The 20,562-nt window shown below is 36.7% G+C and overlaps 1 protein-coding gene across 4 annotated transcripts in view; it reads right to left on the bottom strand.

The window, feature by feature from the left end:
• Nucleotides 1-20,562, bottom strand: part of MYO16 (myosin XVI) — a 702,722-nt gene that overhangs the window by 460,529 nt on the left and 221,631 nt on the right. For all 4 annotated transcript variants that reach the window (XM_073014491.1, XM_073014490.1, XM_007960876.3 and 1 more), the window contains exon 4: nucleotides 12,040-12,183. In XM_073014491.1, the coding sequence (XP_072870592.1) occupies nucleotides 12,040-12,183 (144 nt within the window). The remainder of the gene's footprint in view (nucleotides 1-12,039; nucleotides 12,184-20,562) is intronic.

Genomic DNA, 20,562 nt, shown 5'->3' with positions numbered 1-20,562 from the left:
CTGGAAATAAAACTCTATATTGGCAGTTTTTCTTTTACCGTTTTAAGTATTTCACTCCACTCCTCTTACTTTCATGATTTCTAGAGAGAAGATCATTGTGATTCTTATCTTTTTTCTTCTATAAATAAGGTATGTTTCCCTACCTAGTTTTTTTCAAGATTTTCTCTTTTTGTTTGGTATTCGGCATTTCAAATATGCTATACTTAAGTATAGCTGTTTCTTTTTTCATTGTTTGATTGGTTTTTCATTGTTTGTTTTTTATGTTTATCTTGCTTGTTGTTCTCTGAGCATCCTGGATCTGTGTGGCTTCGTATCTGTCATGAATTTCAGAAAGCTTTTGGCCATTATTAAACCAAATATGTCTTTGGCCTTTTTCTTTTTGTTTTTAAATTTTGTTTTTTTAGTTGATACAAAATAGATGTACACATTTGGGGAGTATATGTGATAATTTTATAAATTTATATAATTTTTAAGGATCGTATCAGTATATTGGGATATCCATCATCTTAAATATTGTCTTTTCTTTATGCTAGAAACATTCTACTTCTTCTCTTCTAGCTATATATACACGATAGATTATTGTAAATTACAGTCACCCTACTAATCTATCAAATACTACATCTTATTTCTTCTATCAAAGTGTATACTTACTCTCTCTTCTAGTACTCCCATTACACATGTCAAACCTTTTCAAATTACTGCACAGTTCTGTTGTTCCCTGTCACCGTGTTCTTTTTGCATTTCAGTTTAGAAAGTCCTGTTGGCCGTCAGAGGTGGCTCGCTGTTCCTCACCTACGTCCAGTCTACTAAGGGGCCCATCAAAGGCATTCTTCATTTTTGTTGCAGTGCTTTTGATTCATAGAGTTTCCTTCGGTTTCTTTAGTAGAGTTTCCATCTCTTTGCTTACATTGTTCATCTGTTTTGTAAGTTGTCTACTTTTTCTCATTAGTATCCTCTGCATATTAATAATAGTTATTTTAAATCTCCTGTCTGATAATTTTAATATCTGTGTCATATCTGTGACTGGTTCTGATGCTTTTTTTTAATATCTTCAAACTGTGTTTTCCTTGTCTTTTGACATGTCTTTTAATTTTTCTTTGAAAGCCAGATATTAGGTATTACTAACTGAGGTCATTAGGTCTAGGAAGTGAGAGTCTATTTTGAGCTGGCTAGTAGCTGGGCTGTGTTTAATGTCTGCTGTAACACTAGGAGCCAGAGGCTTCCAATATTTCTTTGTTTTTGTCTCTCTCTTTATTTTGTGCTTCCAGGTACTTCTCTGCAAAACATCTGTTTTATGGATAAAAGGATTTTATCCATAAAAAGGACCTCTCTCAGATCTTCCTTGTGGGAACCTGGTGGGTTCCTTGTGAGAAACTCTATCGTTTTACCTGGAGGTAAAACCCATGAAAATGTGGCGCCCCCTAAGACTGTGGCCCCCAGGGTTTCCTCACTCCATACTAGTCTGCACTCAGCCTCCGGCAAGTCAAGACATTGCCATTTAAATATTCCTACCAGTATATGGCTCCTGTGCTTCCGCTCCAGACCATCTGCATCCCCTCAGATTTTAGAGCTGATAGACTTTTTCTTACAAACTTAGTACTCTGATAGGTCCAACAAACGTCACCGATTTTCAATCAGTTCAGATTTGTTCTTGTTGTTAAGACAGGAGTGACAATTAGAAGCTGATTTGAAATTAGAAAACTTACAGATTTGGTTTTTTCAGTGACACTTTATTGCTTATCTTCTAAAATCTAATATTATGGTTCTAATCACTGTTAATATTAAGTAAGCATTTTTATGATAGATAGAATAATTTTCCACCATAGATTTTAGTGATGGTAAAGTTTAAGTAGCAGCAGATTTATAAAATCAAAAACTAAAAACCAAAAGGCTCTTTGTCTTCAACGGCCACTAACAGCATAGGAGACTGAATAGCCTCTTCCAAATTTTTACTATTCATGCCAAAATATATGAATGTGGGTAAAAAATGGGACGTTTGCCCAGTTTCCTTCTATGGTCAACTTGCCTTAAGATCAAGTGAGATACATGAAGTAGGATAATCAATGAAATGAAAATGCATTCACTGATTTCACCACAATAGTATCAAAAGTGTCCATGGCCAAGGTCATTTGAAAGGTTCCAGTGGGCTTAACTCAGATTGTCTGGATTGAGAACTGTCTGGGAGCTGCTAACTGGGGTCAGCAGAACCACACTGTTCTTCAGAGAAGCTTCAGTGTAAACGTGAGAGGAACAATAAAGCACAACTAAAGAAACAAGTTTGATTATTTTTTCTTTTTTTAACTTAATGAAAGATACTGGGACATAAATATGAATTTAAAGGAAAAGGCTAATAGAATGACTGAAAACAAGGGAGGAACAAGGAGAAATCCTTGGAGAGGTGACTATGAGTAGAATTTAACAAGTATGTGAAAAGACTTAGCTTAAAAGGAGAATGAACACCTCTTTAAGGATGGAAAAAAGGCAGCAAATAAATAGGAAAAAAAATCAATCGTTTGTTAGTAGGAAGTTGAAGGCATTCAAGCCTGAAGACTTCAATTTTCTCAGTGCAGTCAAAGGCAAGATCAATTGATGAGAAAGAGATTAAATATTGTATGAGTGGTCATTTACATGAAAAGTTGGTATTCAGTTGCTTGGCCAGGATTTTCTACCACAGTTCCAATAGGAAAGTTAGACTTACCTTGAACAATTTAAATGTATACTTATTTTCTACAAAGGGGTATCACCTGACAAGAGCAAGGGCAGCTTGTGCATTGATATGTAAGAAATTGAAGTGATGAAAAGGGCAATTTATAACCAAACTGTAAACAATTTTATGTAGTAGTATTTAACCTAGGAACTGTCTAAACAATAATTAGTCAAATTTTGGAATGATTGGATTTTGATCTATCGATGTAAGCCACCTCATATAATGTAAGCCATATGTCTGTGAAATGTTTACTGTTTCAGCTATGACAGAACGCTTTGGTTCCAGCAGTTGCCTGCAGCACCCATTAAAATGATCTAGTTCCACCTTGTCCATTACTTACAGAACGAGGCACACTCCACCCTACAGGCAAAGATGTTACTAATATCAGATGTTCAAACACAAAAGGCCGAGGATTAAGAAAATGTTCCCTGCAATTTCCAGTAATCAATCCATTGTTACTAAAGTAAAAGAGTGATAACGTCACTCCGAGCCTCACTCAGCAAATGACTATACATTGGCTAATATTTCCTCCTACAACTTCTGATTTCAAGCAGTAAAAAAATCTTTAAAGAGCTCCTCCTTGTATGTAATAGTAAGAATTCAGCAATCTGATATTCCCTATCACCCTTTTCAAAATCAAAACTACTTAAAATAATATTTTGTCCTTTAGTTCTCTAGTATCAATTTCTTGAAAGTATGTATGATGGATATTCTTTATAGTAAAATTTAGTGAATGATTCCAAGACACATGAAGTATCAAATGACTTCCACCCCAAATTTTTCAATAAGAAAAAGGTAAAAGCCTGAGATGAGTAACATTGGTGACCATTTTCCTAAATACAAGCATCATAAGGTGGTTTATGCAATTTAAAGAAATTAATACCGCTTTAAAGTAATTAATACCAACATAAAAGTATTTTGTTTCTTATGGTTTGAAATGCACCTATTAAAATGTGCATATTTGTCACAGCTTTAGAATTGCTAACTGTATAGCTTAGCAACTGTGGCCACTTTATAAAATTAAATGTGAAAATTTAGATCTCGCATGCTGAAGACAAAATGGAAACCTTTTATCTAAAATCGTATCAGAGAAGAAGTGAGAATTGAGCAATGCTATTCAGAGACCATTCCCTCTAAAAACCACATGATCCAAAATAGCAAAGAAAAATCCATTGTTCCTGTCTCAGCAAGCAAGTGACTGAGCAGATTCTGAAAGTATTTTACAAGCATTTAACTCAGGACATAGCTGTATTATTTCAACATCTTAGAAATTAATACATATAAATATGCACATGTTGAAATAAACATGAAGTCAAGATTTTTAAGAGAATAAATAACTTTCAGCTTTGTGAATTTAATCTTGAGTAACAAAAAGGCTTCTCAATCTGAGAATAAGTAAAATACCTTGGAATTTTTTTTTTAAGCTAGAAAAACACATTTGAGTTATAGAACATTGGTGCTTGGATGTGGTACAAGTTAGAAAACATTTTTAAAATTAAATTATATAAACTGTAAAATAAAAAATTATATATTTGAGATGCTCAAATAATAAAAATGTAAATGCAAAAGTTCTTAGTGGACAAATTGTATATAATTATAATATATAATCATATAACCAAGTACATATAAAAATTATCATGCATTAAAATATTGTTTTGGGGGAGCCAAAACATTTGTATTTGGGATTTCACACCACTGCCAATCTCTCTGATATTAGATTTTATATAACAATAAGGATTAGGGCTGAGCGTGGTGGTGGATATCTGTAATCCCAGCACTTTGGGAGGCTGAGTTGGCTGGGTCACGTGAGGTCAGGAGTTCAAGACCAGGCTGGCCAACATGGTGAAAACCCATCTCTACTAAAAATACAAAAAATTAGCTGGGTGTGGTGGCATGCGCCTGTAGTCCCAGCTCTTTAGGCAGCTGAGACACAAAAATTGCTTGTACCCAGGGGACGGAGGTTGCAGTAAGCCAAGATCATGCCACTGCATTCCAGCTTAGCAACAAAGTAAGATTTCGTCTCAAAAACAAACAGATAAGGAAACAATAAGGATTATAAGTTTATTGCTTATGACACAGAAGCACTATTCATACCCAATGAGATACTATAGCTAGGAATCTGCAAAACCCTTTTCAACAATATGATGTAAATTATGAGGCCCTCTTTTGCTCAAATTGTGAAAATGTAGAAACCCATCACTTTTTAGCTCACTCCAATTCCTAAAGTATATTGGGCTTCAATGACTTCTATTTCATAGTTAAAACTCAGAAAAGTGTCAATAGTTTTGTTTAATAATAAGTACAGTTGATTCTCATTCTTCGTGCATTCCATATTTGCAGATATACTTACTTGGTAATATTTATTTGTAACCCCAAAATAATTTCTCATGGCACTCTTGTGATAATTTGTAAACCTGAACAGAATGATGAGAAATTTTAGTCAGCCAAGGTTCACATTCACAGCTGAGATCAAATAATACTCCTTTTTTGAAGTTAAAAAACTGACTGTTGTTTCAGTTCTCACAGAACGAACAAGTATCCTTTTTGTGGTCTTTGTAGTGCCATTTTTTTCCACATTTTTGAGCTTTTAAAGGTGGCCCCCAAGTGTACTGCTGAAGTGCTATCCAGTGTTCCTAACTGAGAAGGCTTTGATCTGCTTTCATGAAGAAACTACACCTGTTAGTCTTTATTTGGAGTGAGTTGCAGCACTCACTTAATTAGTTCAATGTTAAAGAAGCAATATTATATATTAAATAAGGTGCCTGCAAACAGACACAAAAAATTTGGTGATATGCTGCTCTGTTTATGAAAATATTGTAACCAGGGATTTGAAGGAACCTAACTTTGTATTTCCTCTAGGAGGGAAGCTCAGTAGTTGCTAACTCTGTGTTCATAATGACTCTATAACTACCTTAAATAAGGAGAATCTACTCTGTGATTTATGTTTGTTTGTTTGTTTGTTTTGTGAGATGGAGTCTCGCTCTGTAGCCCAGGCTGGAGTACAGTGGCACGATCTTGGCTCACTGCAAGCTCTGCCTCCCAGGTTCATGTCATTCTCCTGCCTCAGCCTCCCGAGTAGCTGGGACTACAGGTGCCTGCCACCATGCCCAGCTAATTTTTTGTATTTTTAGTAGAGATGGAATTTCACCATGTTGCCAGGATGGTGGATGGTCTCGATCTCCTGACCTCGTGATCTGCCCACCTCGGCCTCCCAAAGTGCTGGGATTACAAGCGTGAGTCACCATGCCTGGCCTTCTACTCTGTAATATTTCTTAATATTCTTTCCCAATTTTAAATAATCAAGTTAAAAAGCTGCGTTTTAAAAATAAATGTATAATAATATTCCAGTGAAAATCATGATATTATTAGCCCACTTAGGGACTCTTAGCTCTGAATGAATTATAAGCAATATAGCACCAGATCAGAGTGGTCAGGCGTCCAAGTTCTGACGCTGCCTTTATGGGATCAAATCTTGCCTCTATGACTAATACTATCTGGCCTTCAGCATGTAGATTTTCCTCGTTTCTGAATCAGTAGCCTCAGCTACATAAAGCAGAAAACGCTGACACCTTCGTAATAGAATTCGGTGATAATCAAGGAAGTTACTAATTGTAAAGCATGCGAAAAATGCCTGCTGCATAGGGAGGGCTACATAAAAGTTAATTGTTAGTATCTGCTAGAGTTTTCGTTCACAGTAGCTAAGCCTCCTCCAAAACAAAGCACATCTGTGGCTCAAGTAGCACTGTTCTAGTGCTGTTAAGTAGACGATGCCCCCTCTCCACACACATTCACACCTCTCTCCTTAGCAACTCACAATAAATCACCTCACACATCAATAAAATTATTTTTATAGATGACTTCCTGGATAACTTGAACAATGTGGCTTGAATATATCTTTCATTCATTTTTAAACCCAATCTTCCGCCATTCCCTCTATTCTAACCTTCTCTATCTCAGCAAACAAAAATCACAATGTCAACTTTCCAGGTTTCAGGCCAAAAAAGTGGAAGTCATCTGTGACTCCTATTCTTTCTCTCCACACGAAATCCAATCACACAAAATATGGACAACTCTGCCTTCAAAATCCTGTATATCCAGATGGCACTTCTTGCCACCTCCACCACTTGTAGTCTGGACAATAGATACCTAAATGTTCCCTGTTCTTCTCAGTTGTAGAATTTCAACAGAGCAGCAAATGTGATCCTCTTAAACCTAAGCCATCACATCACTTCTTTCCTCACCTCCTTCTCCCCAAGGCTTCCCTAATCACCTAGGGTAAAAACAGACTCTCAAGTCCTTGCAAAGGCTTGACCTCACCCTGCCCTTCTGAGTTCCTCTATCCCCCGACCCCCTGTCACTTCACTGCAGCTGTGCTGGTCTCCTTGCTGTCCCTCCAACACATAGACCCTGCTACATAGCTTTCTACGTACCATCCCCTGTGGCCGGCACACTTGCACCCACGTATCAACGTAGCTCCCGGCTCATACGTCACCTTTTTCATTGGGCCATCCTTAATACTCTGTTCCTTTCTTCCTGACCTTTCCAAAACCTCTTACTAGTTGATATACTATAAATTTGAGTCATTTATGTGTTTCATCTGCTTTTCCTTAATAGAATGTAAGTTCTAAAAGGCAGGGCTTTTCCTGCCTGTGCTCACTGCTGACTCCCTTGAGTACACACAGACGGCTACCACAGATTTAATACATGAATCAGTCCTGCGCAGTCTCTCTGGTCCATCATCTAGCCCTGGAAAATGGAAAGAAGATGGAGCATGCAGCCTTCAACACTGGACAGTAGCATTTCGTCTGGCAAGTAAAATACATTTCTCTTTTGAGGTTATTGGCAGGAATGTATTTTTACAGTAATTAGAATTTTTGTGACAACATATTTTATCAACATTTATTTAGAGTAAATTGCTTCTGTGGATGGATACTTAGGCTGGCTGTAACATGGTATGAATACAGCTACTCAGATTTGCTTAATCCATTAATCAAATTTCCCAGGGGTTCATTTGATTAATGGCATTGTTTGTTTTCACCACTACTGTAGAGTATATCTTCTCATTTGCCATGCAGCATCTAAAACATAACAATCATTCAATAAATATTTAGTAAATGAAGGAATGAATAAACAAGCTGTAATTTCCCTTAGGGCAGGCCTTATGTTCATATATAATTGGTGATCACTCATATTTATTAGTTAAGTGAATGAAGATGATGATCGGTTAGTAGAAGTCATTGAATGAGGGCAACTAACAGATATATTCCTTTGTATATTACGTTGGATTATTCTACATTGTGAGAAACGGCACTGCTGAGCCATGAAAATATTGCTAATAATTTGAAAATTATAGATTAACTCTATGATCATCCATGAAATACAACTAGTTTTTTTCTCCCTCAATTCTGTTCGGTAAGGAAAAGCAAACTCATCAGATATTGAGATAATTTGTGTGCTAAAGCAAGCACTTGTAATATAAGCGTAGAACACGTGAGGTAAAGAAGTCTAGAATATGTAAAAGGATGGATGTGGTTATATGACAGCTTTTATTACATATGAATTAATATTGTCAATATTTTTCAGGGAGAGTTACAAAAACTGGCCTGCTTTCATTCATTCATTTGTTGATTCATATACTTAGCTTGAGAGATGATATTCAAGCATACACTAAGCATCTATCAAGTGCTAGGCACTGTTTTAACAAACAGCAATGTATGCATGCACTACTTCTGTGACTTGTTAGAAGCTAATTATTTATTAAATGCCGAACCTGAAGCTGGTGTTAGTTAGATAAAGAATTACTGAATATACATCGAATTGTTCCAGGCAGAAGAGATGTTTATTTTAAAGGCAACTGGTCATTACTGCAATTGAGTTGTTGCCATGGGAACAAATAGGAGTTACAGAAACTGTATCTCATAAGAACAAAGAGAAAAATACGTCATTATTTAAACAAGTACAATATTCATAATGGGATGAAATATCAAGGAACACAGATAATGTAATGGTAATCTTAACAGTAAATGTGGGCATGTATCAAAGAATAGGAAGATAAAATAAAAGTAGAGAGAAGGAGTGTCTAGAACTCTCCACATCCTAATGAACTTAGCGCTGGGTCAGACAATGACGTGAGGGTATTCCTAGTTAGGACACTATAACACTTCTCCAAATTGTTCCCCTTTTTCTAAACATTCATTTAGGAGACCAGGATTGGTGCCATTTTTAAATCAAATTTCCTTTGGAAGATGCTGCTTAGCCTCAACATGAAGAAGGCTAATGTCTATTACCTCAGTTACACAAGGAGTCACAGGAAAGGTCTGAGTAACTTGCCAGTATGTCTAATTTATTCTTATAATTATGTTGTTATCCCAGATACCAGTCCTGGCGACCTGCCCCAGTCCTGGCTCTGGTTATAAACATGCCTCCTTCTTGTGCTCAGGATAGTCTAAGTGTTTTGCTACCTCTAGACTATAAATTCTAGTTCTGACAATTATGCTGTATTAGTCTGTTCTCATGCTGCTATGAAGAAACACCCGAGACTGGGTAATTTATAAAGAAAAGAGGTTTAACGTACTCACAGTTCCACATGGCTGGGGAGGCCTCAGGAAACTTATAATCATGGCGGAAGGCACCTCTTCATAGAGCAGCAGGAGAAATAATGAGAGCCCAGTGAAGGAGAAAGCCCCTTATAAAACCACAGGATCTCATGAGAACTTACTATCACAAGAATAGCATGGGGGAAACCATGTCCATGATTTAGTTACCTCCCACCGGGCCCCTCCCATGATGTGTGGGGATTATGGGAACTACAATTCAAGATGAGATTGGAGTGGGGACACAGCCAAACCTTATCATATGCTATCTGTGATACCAGTCTCCAAGATGCCAAAGGGGAGTCACTTCATGTAGTTATAGATATTGCACCTGAGTCACTACACTGTTATTTTATGAGCTATTTTGCTTGAAATGTAACTCAGATCTAACTCTTTTCTTTTTTTGTCATAATTTGGTTCATCAACTCAGGGCTGTTTCTGCAATATTCAATTGTGAGTATCATGTGAGATACCAAGATCTAGACTCAGTAGAGATTACAGAAAGAAGGCAGATCTTCTTGCTCTTTCCCATTAGAAATAAGAAACTGCTACATTCAGAATGGAGGAAGGGAATCCTGGCTGGCAGTGAAACTGAGATCTCACAAACCTGTCTGAACTCAAGAAACTGAAGCCTGTGTCCAGACATTTGCATTGAGGAAATGGAAGAAGGATTTTAACATTTTAAGCACAACCACATGAATATTCATTTGTAAGAATAAGTATGGCCATTTTGCATGCAGAAGAAAGAGGTTTTTCGGCATGGCTTAATGTAATTAATAATAATTAGAGAAAAGAAATAAGGATGGGCTTTGAAAAAAATTACTGATTTCTTAAAACTAGTATTTAGAAAAAAACAAATGAGAACATAGAAAAACTGTGAAAGTCATGAATCAAACTTTTCTATCTCATTCTCTTATAATTAAAGCAGCTAGTTGAACTATCAAAAAATGTATCAAACAAGTACTATGAACTTAGTTCCTCCTTAAATAACCCGAGTACTCTATGAGTTGTCAGCATTCTAAAGGTTTCTAAACTTGATCATGTTACAGTATTACTTGAGAGGTGACTTGGTTCCTTTCTGTACTATATTTTATAGCTTTTCACAATTCTGGGGAAATCCTATGGCCTTTATGGTGAACTGACAGTTTAGTGCCTCTTAGGTAGGCTCTGTATCTACAAAACCCAAATCTTGTTTTATAAATGAGTCAGGCAGCTTTTCATGCCTTTTTATGTAGAGTACTAGCCCTCTAAAAGTTTATATTTCAAGCTAAATAATCTTTATTTCCTTTGTCTTTCCTTATTAATATACCCTCCATCTTCCAGAATTTGAAAGACATACATTTTTAGTGACATATGCTTCTACTGAAAAAAAGGAAGTGTACGTATTCTTGAAGGACAAATCAGAGAAAACGGGACAAAATTACACCTCATACAAGATTACGACAGTCCCTCTTCACAGCAAAATATTTTCGTTCATAATTTTAAAAAGGGGGGAAGAGGAGCAGTATGGTATATTTAAAATGTTTTCCACCAAAAGCTATGCTCCCTAGTACTGTAGATGTGAACTTATTGGGGAATAAGGTCTTTGGAGCTGTAATCAAGTTAAATGAGGCCATCTGCCTGAGGGTGGGCCCTAAATCCTATGACTGGTGTCTTCTGAAAGGAAAACATGAGAGATTTGGATACAGTGACACAGAAGAAAGTCATGTGCTGATGGAGGCAGAGACAGGAGTGATGCTGCTATAATCTAAGCAACATCAGGGACTGCAGGGGTCACCATAACTAGGAAGCACCAAGAAAAGTTTCATCACTAGGGCCTACAGCAGAAGCATGGCCCTGTCCACACCTTGACTTCAGACTTCTAACCTCTACAACTGTGCTTGTGTACAGCCATCAACTATGTCTTAATGGTATGGCAGGCACAGGAAACTAATACTGGTAGCATGGCTCAGTGACAAAAAATGGACTTCTGACAATGAACTTGAGTTCTTAACTATCGTTTGCTTTTGGCTTAGGGCAAGTTGAGCATTAGTTTGCTTTTGTGTAAAATCTTGAGCTTACATTAAAAAATGTGAAATCCAGGTGCATAATAGCAAGCCATTAAGAAGTTAATTTTTTAAATAAATAAAAGCAAATCATTCTTACTCATATATTCCAGTGTATTTTCTAAAAATTGTAAATAGCTTCTCGAAATACTTTCTAGAGATTACTATTCCAAAATAAAGCATGTGTGAGGATCAATGTCTGGATGTAAGATTAACTGAAAATAACAACCAAAACAACAAACTCCAATGCTTTTTATATTTAAAGTTCTCGTTTTCATGTAAACAAACATTGTAGACACTTCTTTACTAGATGTAACCAAGAAAAAAAAAGATTCAATATAAACCATATCTCCTTATAATGTTATGCCTCTTTGGCTAAAAATTTAAAAATGAGAATGAATTGAAAAACAAAATTATCAAACCATTTTAGTTGAAACTGACTTGTATCAAGGCATATAATCCCCAAGGAAAGGCAAGAGAAGTTGCATTTGGCATAGTATCTGCACAATTTGTTTTATAAACTATACGACCCGCAACCTTAGTCTATAATTATCTTGTGTTCTAGAGGGATACATAACATATGCAGATTTTTTCTCAACTAAAATATTAAATATTGTAAAATATCATTAGTTAAATATATAGCCTTTTACATGTCATCAGATCTTCAAATGGTAAACTGAATTGCTTTACTTACTAATACAAGAAGCAGGACAATATCAGGGTTATCGCATGCACAGGCAATGTGCATGGGCGTCCAGAAATCTTCATCCTGGTGGTTAACGTTGACTCCTCTGTCAATCAGAATTTCTGCAATGAAGGCATTATCATACCGAGCACACTAAAAGAAAGAATACAAGGAAATATCAAATTATTACAAACTGTGATATGGCTTATTCCAAATGCCCATAGATTAAAAAAAAAAAAAACTCAATGCCAATTTTGGGAGTTGAGAACTGAAGCTAACCTGGGAAAAGATGTATTTCCCCAGCTAACCAACAAGGAAAAGAACATATGCAAGACTTCTGGGGAACTGGGTCAAGGAACAGCAGACAGAAAGAAGAAAATCAGGGTAGATAGTAGGAAGGTCAAAAAAAGTACTTACTTACTGGTTTTTATTTCATTTGTAAATAGGATTTTGTTTTTTTATAAAACTTGAACCATTTGTAATAATTATCTTCCTAAAAGTACAGAGTTGATCACAGTACCCTTCTACTCTAAAACATGCATAGTTTGTCACTGCCAAAAGAATAAAGTGTAACTATTTAATTGCATCCAAGATAGACAAGGCCCTTTAGAATCCATGCAACTTAATTCTTCAACATTCCCATCTGTAGCCTTCACCCTAGTCACATTTCATAGCATGTCATAGTGTAAAAGTTAACAGTTGAAATTAAAGAGTCTCCTAAAATGAATTTTAATGATTTTATACTGTTGCATTTTATATATGTTCAATAATTTACTAAATCAAACCATCAAGCAACTTAATTTACTATCTATAGCTCAAACTCAGGTAAATATTGAATGTATAGGTCAGGGCTGGCATCACGGGTGTACAATCTATGCAACTGTGCATAAATGAGCCCTGTACTTTGATGTTCTGCCTTTACCATCTTGAATTTTTAATTTTGGAAAAGTCCCACATATTTATTTGCATTGACCTCTTCAAATCATCCAGTCCTTTTATGAGTATTTTTATTTTTCTTCTTTTTTTTTTTTTTTTTTTTTTTTGAGACAAGAGTCTTGCTTTGTCACCAGGCTGGAGTGCAGTGGCGTGATCTTGGCTCACTGCAACCTCTACCTCCCAGGTTCAAGTAATTCTCCTGCCTCAGCCTCCTGAGTAGCTGGGACTACAGAAGCATGCTACCACGCCCAGCTAATTTTTGTATTTTTAGTAGAGATAGTGTTTCACCATGTTGGCCAGGATGGTCTCAATCTCTTGACCTTGTGATCCCCCTGCCTTGACCTCCCAAAGTGCTGGGATTACAGGTGAGAGCCACTGCACCCGGCCTTATGAGTATTTTTCATATTTACATCTACAAGTTACATTAATGCCAAATGCATATCAGTACAATTAGTTTTTAAAATCTTATTATTAAATAGGTCAGCAAAATTTCTGGGTTATGAGATACATGCTTTTTCTGTGATGTATATGCATAGAACAGATTTCCCGCCCCAAAGGAATGCCAATCAATATCCCACTGGAAGCACTGTCACACAAATTTACCCACCAATTCACTGGATAGTACCATTAAAAACAAATCATTGTAGAATTTTTGCTTCCCTGTAACAGGGACCAGATGTACCTTCCTGCTTGAATCAATTAAAAAAGAAAAACAAAATATATGACCTCTGAATCATGGGCAGCAAACAAGATAAGCCCCACTACCATTCCAGCCTCCTACCTTGAGAGAGTTCCCAAGGTACAGCAAAGGAAGAAAAACCCAGCTTGACCAAGGCTGGCTCTTGAAATGTCTTGAGAGACCAGGGTGGTTACATTTCACAGAGCAGAGTAGCAGAGGGGACAAAGCTGCATAGAGAAAAACTTTAAAGTTCTAAAGAATGCCTCCCTCAAGTGCTCAGCTGAATAATGATCAGCACATGCACTCTAGGAAACTGCCCAAGGTCAGGCAAAGAACTGCCTGAAAAGAAAGAGAACTCAGGGCTCATAAATTACAAGAAATGGTGCCTGTTCCTGCCAACCATACTGAAAACTGCATAACTGACAGGGCACTGGGTGGAGTACTAGATGTGTTTTGCTTCAGTGGAGGGAAATATGCATCCTAAACTAAATGCTGCTCTGTTCCCAACTAAAAAATTTCAAATTCAGGCCCTGAAGAGATGAAATTGTTTCCAAATAATTTAGTAGCCCCCAAAGAGTTCAAGATTATTTGCAAAAATACTGAATACCCAACAAGGCAAAATTTACTGTGTCTAGAATCCAACAAAAAAAAATTGCCAAGTATACAAAAACAGCAGGAAAATAGTATCCACAATGAACAGAAAAATTGATCATGGAAACAAACCAAGAAGTGATACACCTGTTGGAATGAGCAAATTGGGTGTTAAAATCATATTTATAACTATATTCCCTATGTTCAAAAAGTCAGGGGATCTATTGAAGACGTTAAGTACATACATGAAAGATATTAAAAAGACTCAAATTTAACTTCCAGAGGTGAGACCTTTAATGGCTGAGATGGGATCAACAGCAGACTAGATATTTCAGAAGAAAAGATTAGTGAACTTCAACGCAGTAACATAAATTAAACAAAATATGACAAGGAAAGAAAAATGACTTTTTTTAAATGGCAGAGCATCAGTGATCTGTGGGATATCTTTTTAAAAGATTATGTCAGAACGAAGAGCACTGAGAATTGTGACTGTGTGAGTTATATATATTTTTTCATTTAGTCTATTTAAAATATCATTGTTTAAAAATCATTACAGAGTATGAGGTTTATAATATATACAGACTAAAATATATTACAGCAACAAAACAAAGGCTGGAAGGGGAGAAATGAAAACATAATACTGTAAGGAATGTTTTTATGGCACATGTGAATGGATAGGATGCCACTTGAAACGAGAGAGGGTTAAGTCAAAGATGTATCCTAAAAATACTAAAGCAACACGAAAATAACATGCACAGTGCATAATACCACAAAAGAGATAAAACTGATTCATGAAAAATACTCAAACCTAAAGAAGGCAGAAAAAGAGGAGACAGAAACAAATGGGACACGTACCAAAAAAAAAAGGAAGGTGGTAGATTTCAACCTAAACATGTAAGTAACCATATAAATAAGTGTACATATTCTAAATGACACAAAAGGCAGGGAGTATTAGACTGGATAACAAAGCAAAAGCTAATAATTGTCTCCAAGAAACCCTCCACACTTTGCACTGAAACCAAGATGACAACAAGCGTGTTCACTTTTACCACTTCCCTTCAACATTCCACTGGCAGTTCCAGCCATGGCAGAAAGGAAGGAATAAGCAAATACATTCATCTAGATTGAAAAGAAATAATTAAAACTGCCATTATTCACATATGACATGATCATCTATGTAGAAAATATAATGGAATATGCAAAGTTATTAGAACCAATAACTAAGTTAGCAAAGTTGAAAGACGGAAGATCACTATACAACAAAACAAAGATATTCCTATATGCTAGCGGTAAGCCTTTGAAAAATAATTTTTAAATTAAAATAGCCTTAAGGATATTGAAATACTTTGGGATAAATCTGACAAAACATCAGTAACACCTGCACACCAAAATCAACAAAACATTAGTGAGATAAATTTTTTTAAAACCTAAATAAATGGAAATTTATAGTGTGTTCTTAGGTTAGCAGATACAATATTGATAGGAAACCAGCCCTTCCCAGATTGATCTGGAGATTCAATCCAAATGTGTCATAATTCCAGATGGGTTTTTTGGTAGATATTGAAAAGCTGAATCTAAAATTCATAAGTTAATGCAAAGGACCTAAAATTGCCCCAAAAAACTTTAGGGTGGTGGAACCCAAAATTCATGAACTAAAGCTACCTAATTTCAAGTCTCATTATGAAGTTATAGCAATCAAAGCAGTGTGGTGTTGGCATAAAATCAAATTAATCAATGAACACAACAGAGAATTTAGAAATAGATCAATTCATGTACAGACAACTAATTTTTAAGAAAGTGGCAAGGGCAATTCAGTGAAGAAAGAATGTTCTTTCAGTCGACTATACTGAAATAATTCAATACACACATGTATAAAAATCCTTTTGACCTACATTTTGCCCTATATTCAAATATTACTCATAATGTGAAATTGCAAAAAATGTAAAACCAAAAGTTACAAAAGTTCTAAAAAGAACATAACAGAAAATCTTAGTGATGACTAAAAATGCAGCCTATCAGGGAAATATTAGCAAATTGAATTTAATTAAAATAAAAATCCTCTATTCCTCAGAAAATACTTCTCAGTATATAAAAAGACAAGCCATAATCTAAGAAAAAATATCCACAAAACACCCATCTGTTAAAAGACATTTATCATGAATATACAAAGAAATCTCAAAATTCAGTATGTAAAAAGAAACAAAAAAACAGCTTCAAAGATTAGGCAAAATATTTAATCTCTCACTTCACCAAACAAATGGGTGTTCAAATTATGGTTCACAATCATGATACACTAACTGAATACTCATACCATCCCCTATTATCAGGTTGTGTCAAGAGTGTACAACCACCACAGCAAACAAGCACGGTGTGAGGTCCCTGAAGAGTATGGAGGAATGTATTAGCAGACATCATTATTAGGATTCAAGTAAGCAATGGGTGCAATGACAAATGTGAATTCTTATAGAATAATTTTGGTTTTGAACTAAGGTCTTTCTGTATCTGATGTTCTTGGTGATGTGTAGCAATAAAACTATCACTAGACTCAGTGTACTGACCGTATGAACTGAGGCCCTATCCCCTGGAGCTTCAGGTTTGGGTGCAAGGACACAGAAGGTGAGTGGCACAGTAGGAAAGTTCAATAATTGATGTTAGAATGTGAGGCCCCAATCCAGTTCATTTTAGAAAATTCATATGCAAGTAATTCCTTTTCTACTCTCTTTAGCTTTGTGATAGCTCAGCATATAATCAATAAAGATGTGACCTCCTCCTTCTGCGCCTGTCAAGATATCCTTGACCTGCACCTCAGGAATCTACATTTATATTCAGATACCTGCAGCTTGGATTTTCACTGTGTTTCATCAAACAGAGTTAATTAGATCCAGCATTGAAAGTGGTATCAGCCCCTCTCAAGTGATATAATTTTGGGAATCACATTTCAGAGGATTATGAATAATAATTTGACAGCAATAAATACCTTCTAGTCACTCTCGTCTGAAAAGAGTATGATGGTGGAACATTCCTGTTACAACGTTCTTATAATATTGTTATGTAGTAAATCTATTTCCCTAGAAAGAATTTTCTTCAAGTCAGGAAATCTTCCACCCAACTCAGGTTGCTCTTCCTTACATCAGTCACTTTCTGGTGACACTTTATGGCACCAAGAAAGTGACTGAACCCACATTCTATTATGCCCAGCAAAACTCCGACACTGCCAGGTCCTCCACCTGCAGCCTGGAGCCAGGTCCCCAAGCTCCTGCTGTCACCTTCATTTACCACTCGAAATGCCAAGAAGAGCTAGCTAAGGTGGGACCCAGTGCAAAATGAAAATCCGCAGCTTCTAGTTTTAAAATTATTGACAATTTCAAGACAGTGATAACAGAGGGTGAAACCAAGCATAACAAGCATGGTACCTTTCTAAACAGAAGGCCCTGTGGGACTATATGGGTAACCTACCTGTGATGCCTGCCCTGAATTACCAAGCCCTTTAATCAACTAAGCTCCTAGATTTCTGCATGGCCACAGATTACTCCCCTCCGCGGGATGATGGGAACCCAGCTCAATTTCCACTTCTGGAAATGTCCAGAGAACCTAAATGGAAGTCAGTCTCCCTGAAAACAGCATCTCTCCTGCAGCCTCGTCCAGTGTAGGGAAACTTATTCTTCCACAGAGCACTAAAAAAGTTTGGATATCTTCTGAGCTTATCGTTGATTCTTCTGGAATCACTGGATGCTTACGCTGATGTGCTTCTTTCTAAGATTTACCCCATCCTTATGTACTACCTCTTCTCCCAACCTGGTCACTCTTCTCTGTCATGGAAGACTTGGGGACCATGATGACAGTCTTCTTTCCACTTAGAACACCATCAACAGAGGAAGCATTAACGATACCACTTATTCCACATAAGAACCCCAAAATGTCATCCCTCCTGGACTCCACCAAACTTTATCCATCCTTCTGGTTTGTCATTTAGCAAGACTGGTTTCACTCTGAAATATTACATTCTGGCATCCCAATCTGTGACTAAAATATCTCATTCTGCCTCCTAAGACAAACTGAGAGAACAAGGTGATGAGAGAGCAAGTCCTTCCTCAAAGGCTGTCCAAGCCTTTGACTGTGTGGTTAGAACATGTCAACAAATCCTTTCAACACTGCATTAGCAGTTCACAACTTCTCTTGTACTACACTCCTTCACTCATTTGTAACTTTCTAAACAAAGGTAATATGTCTTAATATACAAACTCAACACAATTCACATTGCCGATTCATCTGAAAGTACTGAAAATCATAGGAACCAAATGACAAGAAAAGGGAACTTTGAACTTAAAATGTGTGTGTGTGTGTGTGTGTGTGTGTGTGTTTTCTGTCTTGGTGTAAGGGGTGGTTTCTGGTTTCTGGCCCTTCTGATTGGCTAATGAACATATCATGAATGACCCTGAAATCTATCACTCAGTAAATCAGAAAATTATTACAAATATTTACAAATCACACATCAAGTCTGAAGGTTCAAATCAAATTCTGTGGTTCATACATAAGAGTTATCTTTCACCAGTTTTTAAAATGAGGGTTGGGTCTATTTTAACATGAGTTTTCACAAGTCTACATGTTTCACAATGAGAGCTTCCCCTTCCCTTCTCTGTAGTGGTTACGGAGCAGTCATGGTAGAGGAGACTAGAGAAAGAATTATTAGGAAAGCATCCAGTTTGATCCAGGGTTGTCTTCGTGAATGTCATGTGCCAGGCACGGTTCTACAAGTAAATTAAAAAAAAAAAAAAGCTCTGAACTTTTAGCAGCTATGGGGGAAGAAGCAGCGATGTGAGGTGCACAATTTGAATGAGATATAGTCCATGTTTTTGTCCTATGTTTATGAGTTCTCAGTAGTTCAAAGAACATTTCTACAAAGTCAGAAAGAGTGACAGAGAAGAAAAGTGGGGGACAAAAGAGATAAATTTATATCAGTAGCAAAACAAATTTAATTTTTTTTGCAATTTCTCAAAATCTAACATCATTCTGGAACTTCCATACACTCGTTTTTATTCAACAGCAATGCCGCAGACCAGCCCTTTCAGCCTGTGCTTGCATCTGTGCAAATACACGTCCACTTCTCTGCCACTAGATCACACTGAAGGATCATATTCACTGTAGTGTCATCTTGAACATACTTATTTTTGCTTTTCATGATCTTCCCTCTGGCAAATATTATATTCCAGGTTATCTCGCCATAGATAAACTACGCAGAATGCGGTGAGTTGAATTATATTTATTATTTCTATTTGTACTGCAGAGAGCCACGACTTCCAGCCAATGGAACCGGACTCTAAACACTGAACCACATCCAGAAATTTGAAAATCCTAAAAACCTGTTTTCCTGTTAAGTGAGTATAAACCCATCTCCTTCATCAGCAGCACTGGTTTGCAGTATTTTAAATTCTCTAGATTTTATTAGGCAACACGATATTCCAGCTGCACTTGGCAAGGTATATATGAAGGTGAATTACACAGTAACTACTCGTAAGAAATAGTGCTGTTTGATAGTGTGAGGTTTGTGATAAAGGGTATGCATAGCATTCTATGCAGTCACAGCAGAAGGTACCTAACAGCCTGACAGGAATTGGATAATTGGATATGGGAACACAGGAGCTAGTCTTGAAGGATCAGGAGGCATTTAACAAGTGGAGGCAGCCTGGGGTGAGACATCCATATATCTGTTAGTTAAACCTATATTTTCATTGAGGAACTACTATGCACCCAGCGCTGTGCTAAGCCAGAGGGCTGATATTATAAACAAGAACTCACCTCTGGAAGAACAACCTACAATTGGGGGATGACACAGGCAGAAAGCTAAGAGGGGACAGTGGTGAGCTGCCAGCCTGTCTCAGTAGAGCTCCCCAAAGTAAGAAACAGCCTGAGCAATATCAAGGAGGAATGGAAACAGCCATTTGTGGAATCATTAGCAGTTTGGTACATCTAGAGAGTAATAGAAATTATTAAGATTGCTTAAGAAAGACTTTCTAAGTAGGTGAGTTTCAGGCTGATAAGTAAGGAAACCCTCTCTCGCTACAAGCCTCTAGTTTCTCTAGGAAAGATTTTGTTATCAGTGGCTTTGAAGGTGGATTTCTGCAAGTTTCCTTAGGGGAGTTACAATTCTATCAGAAGTCTGTGAAAAATGCCTTGTTATCTGCCTTCACCCTGTCAGGAAAGGGTTCTGATTCTTAATAATTTGGGATCCTTATTACAAAGATATAAAAACAAAACACAAAATCTAGCTACTAACTTCACTGGGGCCTTTCACAGATCGTTTGATGTGGAGCAAATCAGGCCTGTGT

Source organism: Chlorocebus sabaeus, chromosome 3 (genome assembly GCF_047675955.1).
Source record: "Chlorocebus sabaeus isolate Y175 chromosome 3, mChlSab1.0.hap1, whole genome shotgun sequence".
In the NCBI taxonomy this organism is placed as follows: Eukaryota; Metazoa; Chordata; class Mammalia; order Primates; family Cercopithecidae; genus Chlorocebus; species Chlorocebus sabaeus.
Note: the sequence above shows the minus strand (reverse complement) of the source record. Positions and strands in the feature narration are given on the sequence as shown.